A 27580-nucleotide genomic window follows, 5' to 3' on the forward strand; every position below is an offset into this window, starting at 1 on the left:
TACTTTTCTTTGGTAATGATAATATATCATTTGTAATTCTAACATAGCCATTAGGAATGTCAAAGCCATTGTCTTGTATGAGAATACATAACCTACCACAACATAACACTGTCCTTTATACAGCATAAAGGAGTTAATATTTCCTGGAGTGTGTTCAAGATGCCAAGAATGCTATAACGTTATTATATAATTATTTGTTGGATTACAAGGCTTTTTAAGGTCAAAGTCAGAAGCCGAAGAAGGTGGAATATCTTTTTTACCTTAAAAGCCAACATCTGCTGCTTATATTTTCAAAGAAGATCACAGAATATTTTACAAATATTACCTTTAGCGATGGAAAAAAAGGAAGAAGAAAGAAATGAATTAGCCATCTTCAGTTCTATCATCTGCTGGAAGCTTCGCTTTTGTCTTTTTCTTCCAGAAGACAAAGGGAGTTAATTTCATTAAAATCTAGATTTGTAATGCAAGGAATTCACTACGACTTGTTGACTGAATAATTTGGCAAACTATTACTGTCAAATTGTACATCAAAAGTTTTACAGGTAATCTTATAGTAATCTAAATAAAATAACGAATGATGTGTCGCAAAAGATCTTCCAATTTTGAAGAAAACAGGGTTGGCAGATCTGTGATCCAACAAATATAAAAATAATGGCCTAAGCCTGGAACATGTGTACTGTTTTTCTTTATGCAACATCAACAATCAACTCTAAGTAGGTGAAGGGGTGTGGGGGACACTTGCTTGTTGAAGCAGCTGTTGCCAGGAGTCATGAGCCGATGTGTTCATTTCATTTTCACTCGGTCTATAAACAATTTGAAAAATCAATCAAGTCGCTTGCATAAAGTTGCATTAATTAATTATGCTCAAAAGAGATTTGGTATATGTTACAGACTTTGCCTTCAAGGTCAGCCAGTGGTCAGCAAGAGTAGTCTCCCCTACACCTATCATAGAAATTCCTATTGCCATTATGGCCATTATGGAGTAGCTTAGCTTTATTTTTCCTCCCAACAAAAATCAGCCAACAAACTGAAATGTGAAAAAGAATCTACTCTCAAGTTCCCTTTAACTTGTATTAAACCATTATGATGACGTCCTGCTATTGTTGCTGCAGTTGATTCTGAGTCAGGATTCCACTGACCACAAGGAACGTATAGTTTAACAAGTAAAGATGACGCAATTACGTGTCATTATGCAGATTGACAGAAAAGTTACATATCAACCATAACATGGTTTAAGTCAACAAATCTCATGATGTCGCCATTACAGAACTTAGGGAGAAAGGACTTCCGTAGCTCGTAATATTCCAAGTCTTGTACCAATGGTTTAACTTTGATACATTATGTTTTAAACAAACACTGTAAAAATTGATCATTTGTTATCATTGTATGCATGAATTTCCCCCACAAAAAGACTGCCCTGTACAAAAACAAATGACATGAAATACAGAGTTATCTTTTCCTATTTTTTATTGTTAACAGTGGGGCTTGCCATACATCAGTGTGTAACGAGGCAAGCTCATTAGCAGGCTCATTTGACAAAAAAGACCTGAAAGAGTACAATTACACTGCGAATGTGAAATCTAGCAAAGACAGTTCTTGGGAAGCATCTTAACAGAAACTGTCATATATATATCAAAACATATCTATATGTGTGCATGTAATATATCTATACTTATACAAATACATACACATAAAGATGTTTTGAAACTTATTTATGCCACAAAAAACTTTTTAATCTTGTCAGTGACAATAAAGTTTACTTAGCACTCAGCCTGTTTTCTAAGTTCATGGTGGATTGTGAATTCAATTCATTATTGGGTACCTCAACCTGAACAACGGTCAATGGAAAACGACAATGAACAGAAATTCAAGAGAGATATTAAAACATTGTTCCCCTGAAAAAATAGCATCAGTAGGAGACATCATCACAGATAGTTACTTCAGTTCATTTCAGTCGCATTCAGTTATGCAGTTGACATAGGAACATGGACGAACACTGCACTAGATTCTCAATGTGACTACACAGGAACACTTCATGGAAGGAACTCATGTGACAGGTGAAATGTGGTACCATGATTACAGCTAAGACACCACACAGTATAACAGAAATATACAGTTGTAAGACGAAGGGGGAGGGGCGACAGCCACCTGGGACCTGAGAGAGGGGCGGGGTAGGGTGACTTCTATCCAAAAGGGACCATGCCAAAGTGTTTTTAATAGGACTTTCTACTGATCAAACAATTTATTTTTTTTGTTATTTTCACATCAAAGGCATTCAAATTTTCTATTGATGTTACAAATTCCACATTGTAAGATCAGTGGTTTTTCATGATTTTAGGAACTTTTGATAGGACATTCTCTTTATCATGACCAAATTTGAAAACTATCTTCAGGACATTTGGGATGACAATAAGCCAAAGTCCTGAAACACTGGTATGGTAACTTTAAGTACGAAATGCAAAGACAACACCAATTTGGTACTTTGGAAACTTTACACTTACAAAAATACCATACCAAAAGGCATTATAGTATAATGATTATACATTACATGATTTTGTCACATAAAAACAATATTTGACTAGATTAATTGCAGTGATTGTGATCTTGTAAAATTAATCATTATTGTTAAGTTGACATGATCCCTTGACTACATACAGTCTAGCTTATCACAGGGCAGCAGCAAACTTCAACAGTCAATATGTTCAACATCATTGTCACACCTTGTCAGTCTGCAGGACATCAAGAGACTTGCGAAACTGATCCAGATGAGATTGCAAGGAGAGACGAAACCCTTTGGAAGCAGGAAGAAGGGGAAAGTCTGGTTTTGAGGAATCCTTGGTTGAACCATCACCGGTGGCTGTAGATGGCTGAGTTATCTCCCCTTGGTCCTGAACACTGGTTTTGTCGTTTGTTTTAGATTCTGCACTAGCATTTGCTGGAGGAATGGAGTTGTCCCGGTCATTTCCTTCACTGGGTTTCTGATCCGAACATTCCCCACCATTGGTTTGGTTTGTTGGAGTGGGTGGGTTCTCTGAAGCTGATCCATGATGCAGCCATGTTTCTAATCTCCGGATCATTCTGTCAAACAGGAGTTGTTATGGATCTGAACATGTTGAGCAGAAATTCAGTTAGCAATAAACTGTATAGTTTGCAAGCATATAGTCTACAGACGCCACACACAGCAATATTCTAGCTATAAGACAGCAGCCTATATATATAAATAATCAAGTCTGGAGCAGACGATCAAGTGACAGATATTGTGAGCAGCGACCCATGCCATCTGTGTACAATGACAAACTATCAAAAAAGCCACCGAGCTTGATCACCCGATAAACTTTGTCCTGGGCACCTATTTCACTGGTTGACAGAACACCATCAGTGGTACTGGGGTCATACTTTACTGGTTGAGACAGACCTCCATCAGTGGTACTGGGGACCTACTTTACAGGTTGAGACAGACCTCCATCAGTAGTACTGGGGACCTACTTTACTGGTTGAGACAGACCTCCATCAGTGGTACTGGGGGCATACTTTACTGGTTGAGACAGACCTCCATCAGTGATACTGGGGACCTATTTCACTGGCTGAGACAGACCTCCATCAGTGGTACTGGGGGCATACTTTACTGGCTGAGACAGACCTCCATCAGTGGTACTGGGGGCATACTTTACTGGCTGAGACAGACCTCCATCAGTGGTACTGGGGGCATACTTTACTGGCTGAGACAGACCTCCATCAGTGATACTGGGGACCTACTTTACTGGTTGAGACAGACCTCCATCAGTGGTACTGGGGACCTACTTTACAGGTTGAGACAGACCTCCATCAGTGGTACTGGGGGCATACTTTACTGGTTGAGACAGACCTCCATCAGTGGTACTGGGGACCTACTTTACAGGTTGAGACAGACCTCCATCAGTGGTACTGGGGACCTATTTTACTAGTTGAGACAGACCTCCATCAGTGGTACTGGGGACACACTTTACTGGTAAGACACACAAACCAGCGGTTGACAGGGTACAGAGAAATCCTTGTTACTTACCGGAGTCCTTGTGATCGCAGATGGCTGTGGCACTCTAAGCGGAACAGCTCTGGTGGGTATCTCACCATACTTGTAAGAGACTGTTGTCAACAGAAAGACAGTATCATCATCAAACACTCCTCCCTGGCAGATCATCACTGCTAACTTGCAGCTCTTAATGCAAAGATGCCAACCTTAATTGAGGCTTTGGAGTTATCAGTGGGGTAGATAAGGGTAATTTGATGTGAAAAAGAGTAATGTCGACAATACCTAGCAGTTCCGGGTCTGAACCCACAAAAATCGACAAAACGACTTGAGAGTGTATTAACATAACAACCAATCAGAGACCTTTTATCACTGAGTAATGGATATTTTAACACTATGTATAATGAAAGTATGGCTCTCATTTGTCAGCATAATCTCACTGTAAATGCCTCATGTCATCAGTGCATTAACAATTTGCTCTCCATGATATTTTATGCATGGAAATAATTCGTGAAAAAATCATAATTTGGGGGAGGAAAAGTGTAATTAAAGTAATTAAGAAAACTTCTTCACACAAAACATGACAGCATGGCAGAGACAATTGTCTCGGGACACAGGTGTTCCTGGTACGGACCTGTATCAGTTTGAGGATGGCCATCTCATTGTACATGCGGCTGTTCTCCAGCCCCTGCTGTGTGCCGCGCTGTCTCTCATAGCCAGCTTCATTGTAGTACGGCTCTCCCACGAGGATCAAACCTGCAACACAATGGGCTGATGCATGGCACAAGTATTTCCATACAACCATTGCTCTAAAAACATGCTACACTATCCTATGTGTCAATTTAATCAAAACTGATAAGAGGAAAGCACTTATACAATGAAGGGGCCACCGGTTGATACTCTTTCCACCTGGATTCTGCTTCACCTAATAACAGATACGCCTGGCTATATATTTACACCTGGGAATAGATACTACTGACAATATTTACACCTGAAAATAGACAAACCTACATATATTCACAAGTGAGAATAGATACACCTTAGAATAGATATGCCTGGATATATTTACACCTAAGAATAGATACGCCTGGCTATATTTACACCTAAGAATAGATACGCCTGGCTATATTTACACCTGAGAATAGATACGCCTGGCTATATTTACACCTAAGAATAGATATGCCTGGATATATTTACACCTAAGAATAGATACGCCTGGCTATATTTACACCTAAGAATAGATACGCCTGGCTATATTTACACCTGAGAATAGATACGCCTGGCTATATTAACACCTAAGAATAGATATGCCTGGATATATTTACACCTGAGAATAGATACGCCTGGCTATATTTACACCTAAGAATAGATATGCCTGTATATATTTACACCTGAGAATAGATACGCCTGGCTATATTTACACCTAAGAATAGATACGCCTGGATATATTTACACCTGAGAATAGATACACCTGGCTATATGTACACCTAAGAATAGATATGCCTGGCTATATTTACACCTGAGAATAGATACGCCTGGCTATATTTACACCTGAGAATAGATACGCCTGGCTATATTTACACCTAAGAATAGATATGCCTGGATATATTTACACCTGAGAATAGATACGCCTGGCTATATTTACACCTAAGAATAGATACGCCTGGCTATATTTACACCTGAGAATAGATACACCTGGCTATATTTACACCTGAGAATAGATACGCCTGGCTATATTTACACCTGAGAATAGATACGCCTGGCTATATTTACACCTGAGAATAGATACGCCTGGCTATATTTACACCTAAGAATAGATACGCCTGGATATATTTACACCTGAGAAAAGATACACCTGGCTATATTTACACCTGGGAATAGATACGCCTGGATATATTTACACCTAAGAATAGATACGCCTGGATATATTTACACCTGAGAAAAGATACACCTGGCTATATTTACACCTGGGAATAGATACGCCTGGCTATATTTACACCTAAGAATAGATACGCCTGGATATATTTACACCTGAGAAAAGATACACCTGGCTATATTTACACCTGGGAATAGATACGCCTGGCTATATTTACACCTAAGAATAGATACGCCTGGCTATATTTACACCTGAGAAAAGATACACCTGGCTATATTTACACCTGGGAATAGAAACGCCTGGCTATATTTACACCTGAGAATAGATACGCCTGGCTATATTTACACCTGAGAATAGATTCGCCTGGCTATATTTACACCTGAGAATAGATAGACCTGGCTATATTTACACCTGGGAATAGAAAAGCCTGGCTATAGTTACACCTGAGAATAGATATGACTTGCTATATTTACATCTGAGAATAGATACGCCTGGCTATATTTACACGAGAGAATAGATATGACTTGCTATATTAACACCTGAGAATAGATACGCCTGGCTATATTTACACCTGAGAATAGATACGCCTGGCTATATTTACACCTGAGAATAGATACACCTGGCTATATTTACACCTGAGAATAGATACGCCTGGCTATATTTACACCTGAGAATAGATACACCTGGCTATATTTACACCTGGGAATAGATACGCCTGGCTATATTTACACCTGGGAATAGAACGCCTAGCTATATTTACACCTGAGAATAGATACGCCTGGCTATATTTACACCTGAGAATAGATATGCCTGGATATATTTACACCTAAGAATAGATACACCTCGATATATTTCCCCTCAGAACATACCTGACTGACAAACTTACCTTGTATGGAGACAAGGACCTGGAGGAGGTTTGAGCTGCTTGTCCACACCTCATTGCCCTAAAGGAAGGAAACTCTCTGACAAGGTTTCTAGGTTGCATATCACAAATTAATGCCATCACATGATATGTCAAACAAATGCATACATGTGTTTATCCAGCAGTAAACGGGCACCTGGTTGGAGTGCGTGAGTATGGTTTTACGCCACTTTTAGCAATATTCCAGCAATATCATGGCAGGGGACACCACAAATTGGCTTCACACATTGTACCAATGTCAGGATTTGAACCCGGGTCTTTGGCGTGACGACTGAATGCTTTAACCACTAGGCTACCTGACTGCCCTGTACCCGGTTGGATAAGATGTGAATGCATACCTTCTAGCACCAAACAAGTAGCTTTTGTTGTATACGCCTAAGGGAAATGACAAAGCAATAGGTATGCACACTGATCCATTGACCAGAGAGTTAAATTATATCTTCAGCCACATTTTCTAGTGGTCTGCATGTTATAAAACAACGTAGTTATCTCCCTTTGCATACCACAAGACAAGCTCCTCTCAGCAACAGCTGAGTTGCAGTGTGTTCTATATCATTGTTGCCACCAGTCACACCTCCCCACTGTGATAGGTGGCCACAACTATGCTTGGACTGACCGTTACGTCTTCAAACAAGTGATGACTGCCGTGATGCCAAATACCCTAGACAAATTATTTTCTTTGTTTCTCAATTTGAATTTCTTTTTCATTTCAAGTATCACATTATAGACAGAGTGAGACTGTAAGAGGGAAGTTGGGTGCCTTTCTGTTTGTCTGCAAATATGGGGTTAGAAGGCAAATTTCATGATTCTTGTGACGGTTAATATCCCTAGATTCTTTACATTTTGTTGTGTTTATTTGTTTGTTGTTCAACACCACACTCAGCAAAATTCCAGCTATATGACAACAGTCCATAAATAATCAAAACTGGACCAGACAATCCAGTGATTGATATCATGAGCATCTATCCACACAAATGGGATATGTAACGTGCATCAACTAAGTCAGTGAGTCTGAACACTGATCCCATCAGTCGCCTTTTACGACAAGCTTGGGTTGCTGAAGAGCTATTTTCACAGGTATTCTGTGATGTGTATGTATATATATTCTATGAGATTGTGAAGTTATTGTGCAACAAAGGAGGGCATTTAGAACTTGGTTACATGGTACAAGAGTGATGGAGTATTCTAGACAGCTGAGCCTATTGTGTGTTTATCAGTATCTTATTGTCAGTTGATCTGTTGATTGTAAATAGAAGTGGAATAAATGAACAGACTATTTTATCCTCTGTTCCCAGGATGACTTCTTCAAGGGTTACAATATAGCACTATAATCATTCCTTAGGGGTTGGATATGGAGCAATATACTAGTAAATGTGCATTATTATTAAAGTTGTTATTGATAATGAGTATTTCTGATTTAATGCAATGTTTTTATACCTACCTGACACTACACAGTGCTAGAGGTATAGCATCAGGTAAAGCAAAACTTATTATTACATGACGTGACCAACCTTGCCGGACCAGGTGCCGAGGAGGCTGACGCAGACTTTACCGTCCTCGTAAAGGTTTGGGTTGAGTCTGTCTGAGCAGTAGGAGTGGTAGTGGAAGATTGGTGGAGAGTTTGGGTAGTCATTGGGCAACTGGACATCAAAGAAAAACAGTCCATCTTCGTAAGGTGTTTGAGCTGGGCCAATTATCATCACAGAGTATAAATCCTGTAAAGAAAGCTTACATAATAAATAAACACGGACGAGGGTATTCTGTTTGACAAAGAAAAATGGGGTTATTTAGTGTAAGAGTGTGGGAGTACATGTGGATTAGTCTATCATACAGACCCTGAAACAAATATACCCAACAACGACCATGCGAGTCTAGATTACTGCAGTTTCAGGATTCTGGAAATGAAGAGAGTCTCTGGGCTCCTTTTTGTTATATTTTATTTAGATAACTTAACAACTTCCTTTCTGTAAAATATTTTCATTTCAGACGGACAGACAGACAGACAGACAGACAGACAGAAGTTTATTCAATATTTTAGGCACCTATAGTACAGTAGTACTTTTTTCATTTCAAAGACTAGTGAGTTGGGTTTAACGCTGCTTTTAACAGTATTCCAGTTACATCGCGGTGTGCCAGCTTAATGTGGGAGGAAAGACCGAAGTGATGCAGGTTTCAGACGTCGGTGAAACCCACTTCAATGAAACCCATGAGCACGGGTATGGTGGTGACAAACCTAGAAACATAATCAGGGCGAACCGGGATTCAAACCCAAATCATAGGTTTCTGGTGTGCCCAAGGGACGCAACTCTGTACAGCGAAACACGGCGCCTTAGACATCTGGGCCACCCGTGCCCATTTCAAAGACTAAATGTTAGTCCATATGTTGATGTTAAGTCTGTAATCTTCCTGCTATATCAATGACAGCAGTCTATAAATAGTTGAGGTTGTGATTCCCAGCATTGATCCTTACTGTCTGGGTTTAATGACACAATCAGCAAGATTACACATTTTGACATCCAAATTTCATATTGGTTGGCTTATAAGACAAATATGGGATACCGGAGACGCGCCCCAGAATCACGTGCACAGCTACTTAATCTTTACTCATCACTTACCAGTCTTTCTTCAAAACCCTTGACTACGATGCCGTCTGGAAGACTTGTCCTTAACAGTTTTAACTAGAAAACCAAAATATCAGTGTAAGACAAAGGAAAATATGAATAGTTAGAAATGAAAATAAAAGACATTGCCATTGTCATTATTATTGCCATTGTAAAAGTTATTGCCATTGTAACATACTACCTACATCTACAAAGAAAAACAACACACTGTGAAATATATCAAAAATATATCAGAAATATTCCCGCTGTATGACAGCAGTCTGTAAATAATCGAGTCCGGACAAGACAATCCAGTGATTGATATCATGAGCATCAATCCACACAATTGGGATATGATGCCATGCATCAACCATGTCGGCAAGCCTGATCCTGTTAGTCGCCTCTTATGACAAGCATAGTCGCTTATTATGGTGACAAGCATAGGCGCCTTATACAGCAAGCATGAGTTGCTGAAGACCTATTCTATCCCGAATCTTCATGGGTCAGAGAAAGAATTAGTGAAAACAAAGTGGCAAATAATCATAAATATGCATGCTGCCCAACCATACCTCATAATAATTTACCTGATACACATGGGGTTTCTTTAATCAGCCTGTAGCATGTACAGTGATGCTATATGCTCCATCTGGGGCATACGCAATGCTTACCTCTTTCCTAACGGCTGTCATGAAGCCTCGCTGGTCTGTTGCAGCATGCTCTTGAGATCGGAATTTTTGCGATGCCAAAACTTCACTTTCCATTTGAAATCCTAAAATAAATACAGAAAACTATGTTGTCACATTGAAAGTGATATTTTTTAAAAACAAACATTCCACAGAGTGGCATTCTAAAACAAACAAGCATATAGTCGACGAAGTCATCGAAAGCCCCCAAACATTTTAACACGTTTGGCAAGAAATATTTAACAGTTTATTTGTTATAGTCCCTAAGTGAACCCACCCTATATTAAAACTTAAATCCAACTTGCGTCTTATCTGCTTGCTAGGTGCCTATATAAAAACACCAAATTATTGCCAGCTTTTCTGGATTCAAGGACAGGTGAGGTAAAATTGGGATTAGCATTGCAGTCCAACATCAGTACCCCACTTGGACACTATACTGACTCCAAGTCGACCAGTCCGTGTTTTATCTCCTTACAGCTGAGGGCCAGGCAGGTTTACAACAAGTACACTCTTTTAACATGGCACGTCTTTTGGTAAGACAAGTCCGTTCTACTGACCATCTGCTCTCCAAACAGACGCTCTAGACCATGGAGACCATGGAGACCACGGAGACCACGGAGACCACGGAGACCACGGAGACCATGGAGGCGGTCAATTCAAGAACAGAAACAGGCCTTTTTCATGACATTCGACAGTGACACATTCTGGACCTTCATGAGTGGACCTACATTAATTCTACATCCTGATACGTAATGCTGCTGCTACTTATTTGACCCATTGTATTAACTGTTTTGTAAACTGCAATCTCTGCAAAACTGCAAGACCAGCAATGGAGGCATGTGAAATTATTCTAACCCTGGTCCCCAAGGTATTCACTCATTAGAAACAAATGGCAATGGAGGCAAAGTCTGTTTGGGAATCATTATTCCTAGTCTACTTGGTTTCTCCTCATATCTAGTTACACAAACCACAAGTCTGAACTGAGCATTGTTGAGCAGTGGACTAGATAAACTAACCCATGGTATAATAAAATATATTACCACCCTATATTTGTTACCTTTACTGGCTTTAGACAGAATCGACATTGCTCAACACAGACGAGATACTTCCCCAAGATCTATTACCCCAATTTATTTGCTACCTTACCCCCTTTTATTTGCTACCTTTACTAGGGGTGAAACGATACAGCAAGGTCACAATACGATATGTATCATGATACACGGTGCGATACGCATATTTATGTTAAATCGCATGAAAACTTCTTGACAATAAATATTTCGAAGCAGGCTAGCTGTAGACACATGTTCGCTGTGGCTATTTTTTGTAGTGAACTTGAAATGCTAATTACAACACATATTTCGATACCTGACTAAGAAAAACGCAGATGTATCGATTCACCCCTATCTTTACTGGCTTAGTCGAAGTCTACGCTGTGGAACACAGACATGGTACATCCTTAAAATGTTTTACCACCCTATATTTGTTGCCTTTACTGGCTTTAGTCAGAATCGACATTGCTCAACACAGACAAGGTACTTCCCCAAGATCTATTACCCCATTTTTTTGCTACCTTTAGTCGGAGCTGATGAGTTGGCCTCTTCTGACTTCTCCACCTCCTCTGCCAGTGTAAAGCCAGTCTCCTTCAGTTTCACACAAGATGGCGTCTTGCAGCTCGGCTCCTCCGTAACATCCGTCTGTGAGTCACTGTCCCTCACCTTATCACAACACGGCTCCGCCTCCCCCATATCCTCCTCCTTAGAATTATCTTCACCTGTACTGGCGTCCACTTTACAGGGATGGCTTGATGGTGTGATAATTTTGCCATCAACATCTGGACTATCCACATCTCCTTGTGATAGCTGAGAGGCAGTCTCAATAGCTGCTGGATCTGTCTGTGTTGCAATTGGGTCAGTCTGTGTCGACTCACATTTCTTCCACCTCAAGTTCACCTCCTCCTGTATTTTCGCCATCAAGATGTGGAGTCTACGACATATCTTTAAGCACAACTCTTTAGCGTTTTGTGTTGAAACTGGGTCTGGATTGCTGTCCTTCTTTGCGTCATTGTCTCCAGCTGCGCTTACTGATGCACCATTCTGTGCAGCTTCGGTACCAGGTCTTGCAGACACATCTACTGCTGCATTATCCCCTTGAGCAGATGCCCTATCACATATGGGCTCGGAGTTCAATGATGCTGAAACCTCTGTCCCCGAATCATTGGAAGTATTTGAGTCCTCATCACCCTTCTTTGAGCATTCTTTATTTTGTAAATTTTTCACCAGTTCCTCCTCACTGACACATATATTCCTCTCTATTTCCCCAGGAAGACTCCGTGAGTCCTCGGCAGTAGAGTGGTCAAGATCCTCCTCATCACCTTGTCCTTCATCCTTGCTGTGGTCCGACAGACCGTGATGCCAGGACTGGAACATCTGTTCCAAGTGCTTGGCCAGTTTCCGCGACTTCTCACACTTTATTTCCAGTCGCACTGCTGAAATGAGATCAGTGATCTCTTCCTCCTCAAAGAAGTTGGATTTCAGTATTTTGTCCAAATCTTTGCAGATTTTGTAAATGCGAAGTATGTCATGGTAACAGGTGCTGACATTGGGAAGATTCTGGTCAAGCCCTTGGAAAAGAGACTCGAGTTTTGACAGAGCTGTCTGTGCTCGCACCAGTAGTGTGTCCAGCTCTGTCTTCTTGTGGGTGCACAGCATGAAGAAGGACTTGTTTGCACCTTCACTGAAACCACAGAGATAGGTTAATTAAGCTCATGATACAAGATTTCAACATGTTAGTGAGTAGGCCATCAACCATTTTATCTCCATACATTATTACCAGTACAAAACAAATAAATGAAAACCTGAAAATATCAAAAACTATAATCCAAACAGAAATACCAAACAGTAAACAGAAAGGAGTCTTCATTGTGGAATCCACAAACATATCAGCAGCGAGCGAATCGCGGCGCCTTAGACGACTGGGCCACTCGTGCCCCCTCTCTGCAACTGAGAAGGAGTAAGGTACCAATTCTTTATTCAGTACCTGTGTAGGCCTACGGCCCATGGTAGGTTAATCCCCCCTTTGTTTGTCTGTTGTTCAACATCGCACTCAGTTTAATGACGACATCCTGTACATAATCAAGTCTGGACCAGACAATCCAGTCTGGGTATTTCAACACACCATCCACCAAGTCAACAAACCTGACCACACGAACCATTTACTTGCCTTTTACAACTAGCATAGCTTGCTTGGGACCAATTCTAACCCCAAAACTACAAGCATGTGTATAGTGCTGACAGACCAAGATCCATAACTGGATCAACTCTGCTACCAAGAGTGCCTGAAGCCACTGACCTGTACATGGTATCATCTGCATCCATCAATTCCTCTTCATTCTCGGTCTCCCACGAAGTGTCCGTGCCAGATTCCGACCCTGATGAGCTTGACGTCTCCCACTCTGAGCTTCCATAGTCACTTGGCTGGGGACACACACAGAAGTATTCAGTTATTCAGGAAGGATAGCAACTCCATATTAGGTGAGTTGGGCTTAACGCCGCTCTGAACTGTATTTTTAGTTGTTGCACCCAACTCAATCACTCAGTAACACAAGTTACGTTGTACATTAGGGCTGGGACCTTGCTCACGATCCGATACGTATCATGATACTTGCATGTGCTCTTATCTGTGGTCCCAAAGCCATGTCTTGTCATAGACAGGATGGCTAAATACCTGACACACTGATGATTTACAGTTGGCAGTGTTAAGTATGGCACAATGGATGAAAATACTTATGTTTTCACTACTTATTTCCCCTACTTATTAGTGTTTAGTGTAACACTTATCAAGGCAAACACTGAAGGAAAGAATCGACATTTTTTACTTAGTGTACGACTGTGATCAATACTTGTACATGAGAAGTAAAAAATCACAATCAAACAACACATCACTGTATCGTCCCACCACTAGTGTTCAGTGTGTCTACATATCTACCACTCTGCTCGGTCTGACATTGAATTTGAATTATCACTGTCTTGAATAGTATTTCCGTTACATCAGCTAGATGTGGGAGGAAAGTCCAAAGTGATGCAGATCCTAGACGTTTGCCACGATCATAGGTTTCTGGCATCCCCAAAGGACGTAACTCAACAGCAAGGGACAGCAAATCTAGGCACCCGAGATGACTGGGTCACCTTTGACCCTTCGTTAAGTAGGAAAACAGTGGGCTTGGTTGCTGAAATTTAGGGCCAGTTGTCCACTTAGACTTAGAAATATTGTGTATGTTTGTTGTTTAGCACTACACTTGGGCAATATTCCTGCTATATGACAGCAGCATGTAAACAATCAAATGGGGCTGGGCAATCCAGTGTGTGATATCATGAGCATCGATCCACGCAATTGGGATCGATGACATGCTTCAACCAAGTCAGCGAGCCTGACCACCTGATCTCATTAGTTGCCTCTAACGACAAGTATATTCGTCTTTTACGGCAACATGGGTTGTTGAAGACCTATTCTACCCCGAATCTTCACGGGTGTCAGGGTACGATCATCCAAGTCACGGAGTCTGACCACTCGATCCATTAAGTCACTCCTTTCAAACAATACTGGTTGCTGGAGTCAAATTCTAACCCAGAATCCCCATGGGGAATAGAGAAATGGAGGATCATCCATTTTTCGGGATTTAATTACCTCCTGGCAACCAGAATCACTTCAGATATATTGTATGAATACCATCAAAGTATAACAACGAACAATTTAGGAATATTGCCAGCTAACTGTAGTAAAACAGCATGACCAGGCTAGATGACTCATGTCATCACCCCGTCTTATATCCTTGCTATCTACTCACATCATCATTGACTATATAGAGCTCCTGCGGGTAGCATGACGACACGGATCCATCCGGCCACTTGACAGAGATGCCATTCCCTGGGTCCAGTCGGTGCACCTGTCCCACAGCATGGAGTTTCTGTTCTCGGTCCTGGACAACATATGGCAGTGTCAGACAACCAGAGTGAGGGAGTTTGAATATTTCTTTGAATGACATTTCAGTTGTAATATCACAGTGTTATCAAAATGTTGGAAAGTCCAAAGTGATGCATGGCATCGGCAATTATGAATTCAGTAAAACATGTGAGCATGTGCTTGCTAAAGGGAAGTAACTCCACTCATCACTTAGTGTCACCTCAGACCTCATGAAAACGTTGGAGTCGACGCTGTGATATTGCTGGAATATTGGTGAAAGCGGCGTAAAACCATACTCACATTCAAGAAGACCCATGTCCCCTACGTACCCATGAAGAACAACATTTAATGGAAGTACTTTGCAGCAAGGTTTGCTGGATTATGCCATGGTGCTCTGTAGCTGATTTGTTTGTTTGTAAAATCAAACTAAAAATAGTACCATGGCACTGTTGCTGACCAGGTACATTCCAAGTAAACCTAATGTTGTATGGAGTGAAATCTTAAGCCGTAAAGTAAGGAAATGTGGTCTGGCAGAATTTGGCGTACCTGTTTTTGTAGTACCACATAAGGGTAATAGTTATTACACTGGGAGCCACATGGAACTGACAATTTGCTCTGAATGAAAGCCACACAGTTCATGGACAGATGTTCCCAACAACAAACTGACAAATGCACATTTAAGTCTTCCTACCTCGAATCCTCCAACACGGATGACACTGTGTCCTGGTCGAAACTTGTAGTCAGGGTGATCCTTAATGTCATACACACTGACCTCCTTCTGCTCGCCATACTCCATCGGTCTGCAACAACAGTAAATACTTAGCTTACAACGAAGTAAGTTGAGTAGAGTTTGGTCATTTGGGGCAATATTCAGGCAAAATATTGTCACGGACATCAAGCATCATCTTCACACATTGTATTTAAAGTGAGTGAGTGAGTTGGGGTTTACGCCGCTTTTAACAGTATTCCAGTTATATCACGGCGTGTCAGCTCAATGTGAGAGGAAAGCCCGAAGTGATGCAGGTATCAGACGTTTACCACTCGGTGAAAACCCACGAGCACGGGTATGGTGCTGACAAACCTAGAAACATAATCGGGGCGAACCTGGATTCGAACCCACAATCATAGGTTTCTGGCGTACCCAAGGGACGCAATTCTCGACAGCGAATCGCGGCGCCTTAGACGACTGGGCCACCCGTGCCCCCCATTATATTTAAATGGGGAATACAGGTCTTCCGTGTGACAAGTCAATGCTTTAATTAATCACGAGGAAACCCAACTGCCTGGTTTAACTATTGAGTTAGGCTTAATGCCTTGCATAACATTATCTTTAATGTATCAAGGAATAAATACATTGAAAGTGATTCGGGGGCATTTGATTGCTTACAAAGCAATCTTTTTTGTGTTTATGTTTCCATAAACTGAATCAAAGTTAGACTATGTCTGCTAATGGACTGCTCTTTCCTAATTGGCTGATGATAGAATGGACAGGGGCTTGTGTTGTATTACTGCACTGGATGTCCATGATTTTGTATCGCTATTTACAGTTATTTTTGTGTTAAGCATTTAAATAAGCAGTCTGTGAAGTCATTACTGTTGACATATCTATTTGTAGGAATTGACTTCAACATGTTCATGGAGTTATAAAGGTGAAAGCCAGTGTGCACACTTTGCGTAAATCCACTATTCTATGTGAGTTAATATGGCATAAAGGCAACAAGTACCAAGTGGAAAATAATTAAAGACGTCAACGGCCTTGGATATGTTTGTCTAAGAGTTGTAATCATGACATCTAATTTTCCGATAATTACATCATCATAGTTAGCAACTTCAGTAGGAAGTGAACGGCTTATGGAAACCAACAATACAAATAACATAGTAAACATGGTAACTCATGTACGTCAATAGAGGCAGCTCCTTCCCCTACTGTAGCAGACATCGACCGATCTGGAGGGGTATATGGTGTGATGTACCCTGTGTAAGAACCTATGTACCCCAAGCAGTCAGGCCATGTGCCCCAAGCGATTGGATGATAATTCATTCGTACAGACCCCGAATATATGTCCACAGTTTCACCAAGTAAACTTGTAGCAGACAACGCAAAAGAACGGAGTTACTTCACTTTAACCAATGCATTCGGATGAACATCGGTTTATTCCAAAGTAACGATACTTATTCAAGATATGCAAATTACCTATGATGTGTGCCAAATGATTTTTCAGCAAGCTACACAAAACCTAACTGCCCACTCCTTAACTAATCATGAGTTGGTATTTTAATGTAAGGTGAGAAAAACATTGATACACCTAAAAATAACAGTAATAGGGTTGAAAAGGCATCAAATACATCCAAGCCTACTCCCTACCTGTTTGATTTGCCGACTTCATATGGTTTCATCCACTGGGTGAGACAGGTTCGTTCACGATGGTCACAAGACACCACCAAACCATACTGATTTCCTCCAGTTACATCTGCAAATGCAAAGACAACTTATGAAACTGAAAACCAACATCGCATCATAAGGACCATAATGTTACAGCAAGTCCACAATCAGTCTTTCGAGAATTCTGATGTGAATAAACTGTAGAAAAAGAAATACATCTCTCTCCAATGTTATCAATGTTAGATCACATCTGAACCACGTAATGACAAGATGATGAATTTGTTTTAAACACAGCTTTGAACAGTATTTCAGTAATATCACAGAGTGTCAGCTTGATGTGGAGGACAGACTGAAAGAATGCAGGTAGTAGACATCTACAACTTAGGTGGGGCCCATGAGTTATGATGGTCTAATGTTGACAAATCAAACAGGATTCAAACCAAATATTGTATGTTCCTGGTATGCCTAAGGGACACAACTCTGCACAGCTGCGGCCTTAAAGGGGAAGTGTACACGCAAAAATCACTTTCTTTCTTTTTCTAAACAAAACGCAGTTTTAGAATTAATTAGTATCTGTGTTTGAAAATATACACTCATTTTTTTCACAGTGAACGTAGGAAGCTCTCAATAGTGTGAAAATGATATGCCGTTATGAGGCCTTCGTTTTTCGAGCTAAACAGGCCTGAGTTATCCCCCTTAGATTATGACGTAATTGGTGCCAATTCAACTGGGTCCCTGTCTATTCTCAACGCAAAAGATATCAAGTACCAGTTTGCGGTAAAACAACATGGCCTACGACACACTCCGGCGCAGTGGTGACTCAGCATAACACTATGCTGGCTGGCATCTGAGACGCTACAATCACACACCTGTACCTACACCACGTGAAGCGGCTCTAACAAAGCATGATGACGTCATAATGTTTATCAATTGGCACCAATGACGTCATATTGCAAGGGGCATAAGCCATGGTGTTTTTGTTGTGGAAATAGAACACTTGGTAAATGTGAAAAATATAAATCGTTTTAATGCGAAAAATATGTTAATTAATTGTGATATTTTTATATTTTTGTCTATGACACTTCTAGGTTAACACTTTTAATGTGGAAAAAGTACAAGAAAAATAGGTTCATTTCCGTGTGAACTTGCCCTTTACATGAATGGGCCACCCATTCCACCCCTGACATGACCAGAAGGCGGCATGAGGGAGGAGTTTCATGCCATAGTAGAAAGTACTTCACCTTAGTCATGGCAGCAAAACAAAGTCAAGTCATCAGCCCAAATAGTGTAAGAATGGGAACCTAGGATACAACCACACGTTAGGTCAGTAGAGTCAGTCAGTCAGTTTTCGCTCTCAGTTCTCATCCTCAACCTTGCCCTTCTGAATTAAATTTTCTTTAAATTGGCAGGTTCATTGGGGACCTACTACTCCCTGCAATCCCAGTGACTGTGATGCATGGAATGTTTACCTTTAGCATCCACCACATAATCTCCGGGGAAGTACTCAAGTTCGTCCAGATGGTGGATGGGGTAGAGTTCCGGGGAAGGGATGTCCTCTTCCTCTGTACCGTCCTATAACATGGACACACAGACATACAGCACACAACAATACAACAAACTCCCAGTCCCTCAAACATAGCAATCTATATCATGATTCAGTGTTCGTCACTCAGCATTAAAGAATCACTGCTCTTTGTTACAACCGTAATGTTAAAAAACCCATACCAAAGACATATCACAAACTGACTTAGCTTTACTTGCTAATAAACTGTACATTACACAATACACTACTATCATATCCCAGACAAACTACTGTGGTGCATATAATGGCCGGAACACTATTTCATCCCTCAAAAGTTCGAGGCCTAACTAAAGCCACTTGTTCTACAACATGTATTACCGTATATCGCTGTGTGCACAAGGCGAGTTTTTCGTACCTAGAATTAGGAGGCTTTCAAGGTTAAAGAGTTTTTATGGTTTTTTCCCCCAAACACAAAGACATTACTGTGAGCACGTAACACCAGAAATACCATGTCAACAAATCTATACTGAGGTACAGAAACTAATCATGTAATAATCCTGTAATAATCCTGTAATTGATCACGCACCTGCCACACAACACTGGCCATGGTGTATGTATAGCATATCTCCACAGCAACTTTATCCCCAATGTTGACAACCCTCTGGGGTAACAATAATTTCTGTTTGGCACGGCGTCCTCGGACTTTCTTCAGTGACTTAGTAGCAAGATGAGGTCCTTTCCTGGAAGTTTTCTTCTTCTTGGCCCCTGAGGCTGAGTTGGAGTGTCCTGACGCTTGGGATCCAGCATCAGAGCCGTCATCATCTACAACATCTTCATAATCTTCATCATTCTCTGTAACTTCACCGTTGGTAACTGGCTCAACAGCCTCCTGTTCCGCTGCTGGGTCAGCTTCCTCTGCCTTGTCCACGCTGTCCTCGCTCTTCTCGGCATCACCTGACTTGGCCTTGAACACTTTCTCTGTGCAACACTCGTCGACCTCCTTGGGCGACATTTTGGAGATTACAGGAGGCACGAACATTCGTTTTGGTGGACTCGTTTCCAGTGTGTCTGTGTCTTTAATGGTGTAGTATGCCTTATCACCAATCTGAACACTACAATGAGCAAACCAGTCCAGAGGACGGAGCCTGCAAACGAGTCACAAACAGTTTGACATGGTTCAAGATAGTGAATTTTGTGTTATGCTGTTTTTTTGTGTTGTTTAAAGCTGCACTCAGCAATTCCAGCTATATGACGGTGGTCTATATAAAGTCTGACCAGACAATCCAGTGATTGACATCATGAGCATTGATCTACGCAATTGGGATAAGATGACATGCATGAACCAAGTAAGCAAACCTGACCCCCCGATCCTGTTAGTCACCTCTTACGACAAACATAGTCGCCCCTTACAGCAAGCATGGGTTGCTGAAGACCTATTCTCAATTTCAACATGGATAAATCAGACACAGTATACAAACTCCGAACCAGCCAGTCCTTGTTTTATACCCTTAATGCAGAGCATGAGGCAAGGTAACAACAAATAACATCTTTTCCTCTCTGGGCAGATGCTCGATCCACTAGGCCATGGATATGGCCTTAGCACATATGAGTGAATGAGGTTTTCTTAATACTTAAGTCAGCAATATTTCAGCTATATTAGGTTAAAAGCGGCAACAGCACTGCAGCCCAATTCATTTATGGCTGCTGGAGGAATAATGTGTACAAGCCTGTGAAGTAGTGAGGAGGCTCATGCTGGGCTAACTCACATCAATATCAATTAAATTTATTTCTGGTTTTACACTTACCGTTTCAAGTCCTCTCCTTGGACAATTCGCTCTGGTGGTGACAGCTTGGCAAGAGGGTTGGCAACCTTGGAGAACCCTCTACACAACCAGTGTACTTCTACACTCTTAGTCACAACCTGGCACAAAAATAGGGATCAATGAAATGTCAAAATGTGCAACCGTTTACATTTTTTAATGATTAGGCATCAGCCATTATGCATAAATTCAATCATTACCATCTAAACAATTCAGGTCTAGTTTTTTTCCTTCTGCTTTTTGATTCACAACATACTACAGAAGACTAAGGACCTGAGAGAGCTAGAATGAGTGAGTGAGTTGGGTTTTACCGCCACTTGGAACAGTATTTCAGTTATATTATGGCATGTTAGCATAATGTGGGAGGAAAGCCTAAAGTGATGCAGGTCTCAGATTTTGGTAAAACAGTGGTATGGTGCTAACAAACCTAGAAACATAATCAGGACGAACCAGGATTCGAACCCATGACCATAGGTTGCTGACCTGTCCAAGTGATGCATCTTGCGGAGCCTTAGACAGCTGAGAGAGCTTGTATAAACGTGAGTATTACGCACTCAGTTACAGTGCAATCCTGTTTGGTTAAGTGCATTGCATACAAAGTACCTCTTGTAAAACTACAAATACACAATGAAAAAGCTATCCGTACCGATTCCACCACAACATTTATTGTCATCCTGGGTTTGCTGTCAATCATGGAGTCATTGTACATGGGCGTTTCCTGCAACCACTTGACGTCGCACAGGTCGTGCATCGTTGCATGCAGCTCTCGCCCAGGGTATGTGTTACAATTACAGAACTCTGTGTGCTGGAAAGTCAACATTAAGAATTTTTTAAAGGACTATCTTAAAGGAAAGACATATGGAAGTGCATTTATTTAACCCAACCACAAACCACATGCTTTTATAACAGTAGAACAAAACATAACTGTATCTATGTACTGCTGATGTTGCCCAAGTAGCTACCCATGAAAGAAAACATTTATTTGATATCATGTTTTTCAAAAGCACAAGATATAGATAATGGAGAAAGAATCTTATGAAAAAAAGATGAAATATACTTGAAATCACAGTTCTAATAAGATGAAGACATACCCGTCCTCGTTTCTCCAAAGCATCCTCAAAGACACAAATATCACTATCACTGATGACACATCTAGAATGAAAGAAGTGTGGGAGACTTGTAAGAACAATAATCAGCTTTATACATTGTTCCAATATGCTCTAACACGAAGAATGGAGTGAGAAGGCTTGGATCAAAAAAAATTTCAACAATATTCCAGGAACAACACCATCACACCAACAATGAGCTTCACATATTCGTACCCATGTCGGGAACCAAACCCAGGAACCAAACCCAGGTCTTTGGTTGGGGGAGCAAATGATCGGTACCACTTGGCCACTCCACACAGAGAGTGAGTGAGTATGGTTTTATGCCGGTTTTAGCAATATTCCAGCAATATCATGGCTGGGGCCACCAGAAATTAACTTCAAACATGATACCCATGTGGGGAATCGAACCCGGGCCTTCGGCATGACGGACAAACGCTTTAACCACTAGGCTAATCCCCCACTCCACACAAAAATTGATAATAGAGAACAAGAAAGTTAACATATACTATTCCACTTGTGATAGGGATATTTCTTATCATGCTTATCTTGCCATGATTTTCATGTCAAGTGAATATATAAACATGATAAATAGAATGACAAATCTCATTATCTCTCTTAAAAACTTAAGTAGTATATTTATTTCGTGTTCAAACAAAAGATGACACGTTTCAGTAATTAACTTAATGTTGATCCTTAAATTAAAATTAAAATCCCTTTGCCAAATAAGTAAAAACTCCCCGTAAATTTTCATAATACTGTTATCCATGTTATGAAGATCCTGGCACGAACACAAATGAACGATGTATTTGCAGATGTATTTGGTTGATCACACAAGATAGCAGGAGTCACAAACCTTGCTCCATCAGGGAATAAGAGAGTTACATCTTCATTTACAGTCTCGATTCTACCAACCCAGGAGTCAAGTGTCACCTCTCCAGGGTCAGTGTCAAATTCCTAGAAAACAATATAAATCTTCACATACATGTTCCAGCATAGCCTGGTCTGCAGACTGACACCATAGTAAGTCATAATACCCACTCAAAGGTAAGAGCCACCCCAAAACTTTGGACCAATGAATCCCATAGCCTCTATGGGTGCATACACGTACATCATGTTCTAACTCTAAGTAAATGTTCATAAGAACCAAAAGCAAAATAATTTTTAATATCACTTTTTATTTCAAATGTTCATCACAGTTACAAATCTTAAATTTTCACCACTCCAGGATAATGACTTGATATAGTAATGTAGAACAGTATCAATTTCCAGAGTATCTGATATCCAGATGACAACAACAACTAAACAAATGATTTGAAATGACACACAATGAAGCATATCCTGTATCACATTTAATCTCAACACTTCATATTGTGGTGCATCTGTACATTTATGACTCCTTTCAGCCTTACTCTTATCATGCTTATCCAGAATCATATAATATGTATGGTTACATGTCACACCTAAATCATCACTGCATATTTCAAAGAATAATAATTCTATTTCTTCACAACAAAACCCTCCATAAGAATAATTTGCTTACTGTGATCGGATCCAGACTCTTGCTGTCAATGTTGTAGATATATTTATCCGTGCCCAGTATATGCAGATGGCATGTGACATTCATGTCCTTCACGTAGCCCCTCTGACTGTCCTCATTGAGGATGAGACGGCGCACAACATCTCCCGGCATCAGTGATCGATCAACAAGGATCACCTGACAAGCAACATCCATAACATGATATTTCAGGCTATTAGCTATCCCAACATACAAAAGATATTAGTAAGAGTGAGACTGAGAGAGTGAGTGAGTTGGGTTTAACACAATTTTGAACAGTATTCCAGTTATGTCATGGCAGGTCAGCCAGATGTGGGAGGAAAACTTGAAGCGATGCAAAACCAATGAACACGGGCATGGACCTGACAAATCTAGAAACTTAGTAAGAGTGAACTAAGAACATTAATAAGAAATAAACTATGGAATTAGTATATGCTATTGTTCTTGTGACATCTGATAATAATATTGCAACAAATCATCAAATTTAAATGACTTTAAATAGACCACAATGCAATAGCAAATACAGATCAATATAAGGAATGACAACCTGATCTGACTTGTAATCATTGCAAGGTGATATATCACAAATAGTAATGATAATATAGTACCATATAATGACACGGTAGAGAGTTCAAGTCCTCACAGTCCTTGCTTTATCATAACTTCATAATAAAAACCTGCAGTCAGATATTGCGAAATACTGAGAGTATACATGTACTGTGATATATGGAATTATAGTTCACAAGATGCAATCTATACTCTGAATATACATCCCTTTCCAAATACCGGAATTCAAGTCAGAGTTATTAAAAGAATCAAAAGAATCAACAATGTCTCTCACTAGCTGATACTCTCTGAACAAGTGTCATTTGCCCCATTAAAACTTGATTCCTTGGGCATTCAATTATTATTTTGTATATATACACTTTGAATAACAATTAGAGCTCTAGTACTGAAATTTAAACTTTAGATAGTAACAGGGATCAAGGGCTAAGAAAGCAAAGATGAACACTATAATGTTCTCAATAATAAAAACAAATATAACCCTCAGTGGGGATTCCGAGATAATATATTGTTGAGTACCCTAATTTCGAATGACACCTGTTTCTGAACAGCCAATACTGATCAGCTGATAGTGATTTTTTGCGTTATAACAAGAGGTGTGACATCGCACACATCCAGCCCGTCAACTTTGGGTTCATGTGAAGTACTGTACACCTAACAGAACAGTCCATCATCATTCAGACTTTTGGTGACTATCATGATGAAAAGTGGAAGTAAAAAAGTGTGAACATTTCTGTAAGACACTCTGAAATATGTTACAATTCAAGAAACATTCATATTTTCTGAATAGGTTTCAAACTTAAATTACTTTTAGAGTCATAATGCCGACATGCAAGAATTATGCTGATAACTGTGCACCATACACAGCCATTCATTCATAGAAACCCTGCTAAAGTACCAACCAATCTGGGCTTCGAAAATAGGTGACATCACTTGAGTGCAGTGCTGCAGAAGTTTACGGACGAGGCAATGGAGGTCATGTGTTTTATCAGTGACTCTTTTTATGTCGGGATATTGCTGAATGCTATTGTTGAAGACATCACCTACCAGTATACACATCAATTTGATTCTTTTACTTTCATCCCTCGCAATATCAGCAATGTTGTCAAGATTAGTGAAGTGTGAGTCAATTAGCTAATTTGGGGAGATGACAGGTTGCTACAACCAGCATGCTGCACTCTTAACACTTTTCTAAACACACTTAAACCATAAATGTCTCCATGTGCCATATGTGAAGGCTGCAAATTGTTAATCAATACCATTCCTTTCAGGGTTGAATGAATGAATAATTTGGATGGCTTCCAAGTTCAATTAAAAGTCCAATTGTTGCATGGAACATTTATTAAGATTGGATTTCAAAACAGTTATACGACCTTTATAATTGTTACGGTATGTTTATATACTGGAATTATCATACTAAACACCAGAACTGTCAACAGACTTGACTGTTCCTCTCACACGTCTTAAACAGCGGGCACCTTGTCTTCCTGTACAACTGTCTCCTTTCCGTCTGGGTGCCACGCCACCCGAACTGTCCCATTCTTGATCTGACCAGGTAGATCATCACTTTCTTCATCGCTGCTCAGGAATTCGGAGTTTTCTAGCACTAACCCATAGATGTAACCTTTCTCTGGGGTAACCAAGCAGACCTCATCTTCCTCGAAAATGGTGCAGGCAGCCATATTTATCGCCGAAATGTCTTCTGGGAAAATTGAGTTACAGCCCTACACATCAAAAACAGGAATAGGAATGTATTAATTATCAAGTATATATATACAAGAAACCAGATACTTGGATGTATGATAGGCGAGTCTATGTGTATAAGACAAGTAATTTAAGCAAGTTTAATCGTGTACGGTTCTAGGGATATGAATGCAAACCGAAATGCATTACGTCTCTCATTAGGTTTCCTTTATGCTCATGCATACTTATACATCGATGGGTTATGCAAAATACGCATGTAACGTAAATCCGAATAAGGATAAAAGCACATTTATACACGGTTATTTACCTAGTTATTTATTTTGCAACGAGAAAATGGTAGAAAGTGGTTATATCATGCCCAAACGTATAAGCCATGCCCATACTAAGTATGAATAGCGCCCACACTAGGTATGAATAGCACCAACCTCATAAATCGATTTGTTCTTATGATGTACAGTACTTTATGACAACCATCATCAAAGTATCAGTGAACGAGTATACAGTGCGTGTGTGTGTGTGTGTGTGTGTGTGTGTGTGTGTGTGTGTGCGCGCGCGCACAAAGTACGTGGATCTACACTACCAGCTGTCGGACTTTCGGTTTTTTCTGGAAGCCTAGGGGCTGAGTGCGTTAGAGCGCTGACTTTGTGTGCTGGCGATTAGGTGCATCACTCTGGCATTGTGTGTTCGAATCCCGGATGGGACTCAAACACAAAAGAGTACTAGAATGTGCACTTTACTAAGAAAGTGTTATCCCAAATATAACATTTGTTACATTTTACAACTTTCTAAAAGGCATTGTGTGTTCATCTAGAGTCGCTATCGACATCAACCTCAACATATATAGCATGCAGTATACTCCTCACAACGGAATGGAGAGATACGTGTACGTTTCAGTAAGGTAACGAATAGAGATTACCAATAAGTGACTCCCTTAGACTAACTTTGAGTTACGGATATGAAAGTATTGTGAGAAATTGTGACATAAATATTCTTTAAATTTATAATAGAAAGAAGCTAAGAGAACCTCTTGATTTTCCTGAAACCGAGGAAATCTAGACTTGACCAAATACTGTAGACCTACAATGGAGTTTTAGGGTGTCTCGTTTTCATCGTCTGTATCAGCGACTATGTCTCTCCCCCCCCCCCCCCCCCCCATAAACACTAAACATATAAATCACGCAACTAGCTGCAGACACCATAAGTCCATGAGAGGAACGTGTATGTCGAAATAATCTCATCTAGAACGTGGCCTATCTTTCCGAGGCAAGGTTAACTGACTATGAAAGTCTATAACGAAGAGAATTTATGGATGTCAACTTCTTTATTATGAGAAACACAGCCTTTCGGAGTTATTACGTTCTCCTATATCAAGTCCAGAGTGTACAGTCAGTTAAATCCCTTACCTCGGGAAGATTAACGTGACCTTAATAAACTGTTATTCAACAGAACATGCAAGATATATACTATCGTATACATACAAGTGGTTTATATATATGATACACTGGTCACTGTGTTAGCACACCTCGCGTGTTCTGTGTGTCGTGTGGTTGTGCAATCTTAACGTAAACCAGCTGTGACAAACATCGAGAAATCTCCCCAACTGCGTTTCAAATTTGTCGGAAGTACACGACTGTCTCGGATAAACAGATGTTTATGTTAACAAAATGTTACTCATGATAAAATGTCCATTTTAGGGTACGTTTTTTTATGATAGACCGGTTCTCCACGTTTACGCAATTATAAAACTAATAAAGATACGCACACCTGTTCTACAGTCTGTAGGTGAAGTTGACCACTGATGCATAGGCTACGAGATACGCCCTCGTAGGGGCAGACACCATTTTCTGTCTCTGGTTGGGGACAATGTTAGTTGTTAA

General features: G+C 40.3%; 1 protein-coding gene across 1 annotated transcript; it reads right to left on the reverse strand.

Annotated features, from left to right (window-relative positions):
• Nucleotides 1–1449: 1449 nt before the first annotated feature.
• Nucleotides 1450–25716, reverse strand: LOC124150866 ((E3-independent) E2 ubiquitin-conjugating enzyme-like). Its single transcript, XM_048392307.1, has 20 exons — nucleotides 25478–25716; nucleotides 23421–23594; nucleotides 22734–22834; nucleotides 21863–21923; nucleotides 21418–21576; nucleotides 20757–20872; nucleotides 19538–20096; nucleotides 18899–19001; nucleotides 17412–17517; nucleotides 15738–15846; nucleotides 14931–15062; nucleotides 13436–13560; nucleotides 11658–12820; nucleotides 10073–10173; nucleotides 9420–9482; nucleotides 8316–8519; nucleotides 6769–6826; nucleotides 4641–4762; nucleotides 4043–4122; nucleotides 1450–3078 (listed from the first exon to the last, which is right to left on the reverse strand). Exons 1-20 carry the CDS (start codon nucleotides 25679–25681, stop codon nucleotides 2715–2717), a joined length of 4104 nt encoding a protein of 1367 aa, XP_048248264.1. The 5' UTR covers nucleotides 25682–25716; the 3' UTR covers nucleotides 1450–2714.
• Nucleotides 25717–27580: the final 1864 nt, after the last annotated feature.

The sequence above is a fragment of the Haliotis rufescens genome, unplaced genomic scaffold (assembly GCF_023055435.1).
Source record: "Haliotis rufescens isolate VD_foot unplaced genomic scaffold, xgHalRufe1.0.p SCAF_11, whole genome shotgun sequence".
NCBI classification, from domain to species: Eukaryota; Metazoa; Mollusca; class Gastropoda; order Lepetellida; family Haliotidae; genus Haliotis; species Haliotis rufescens.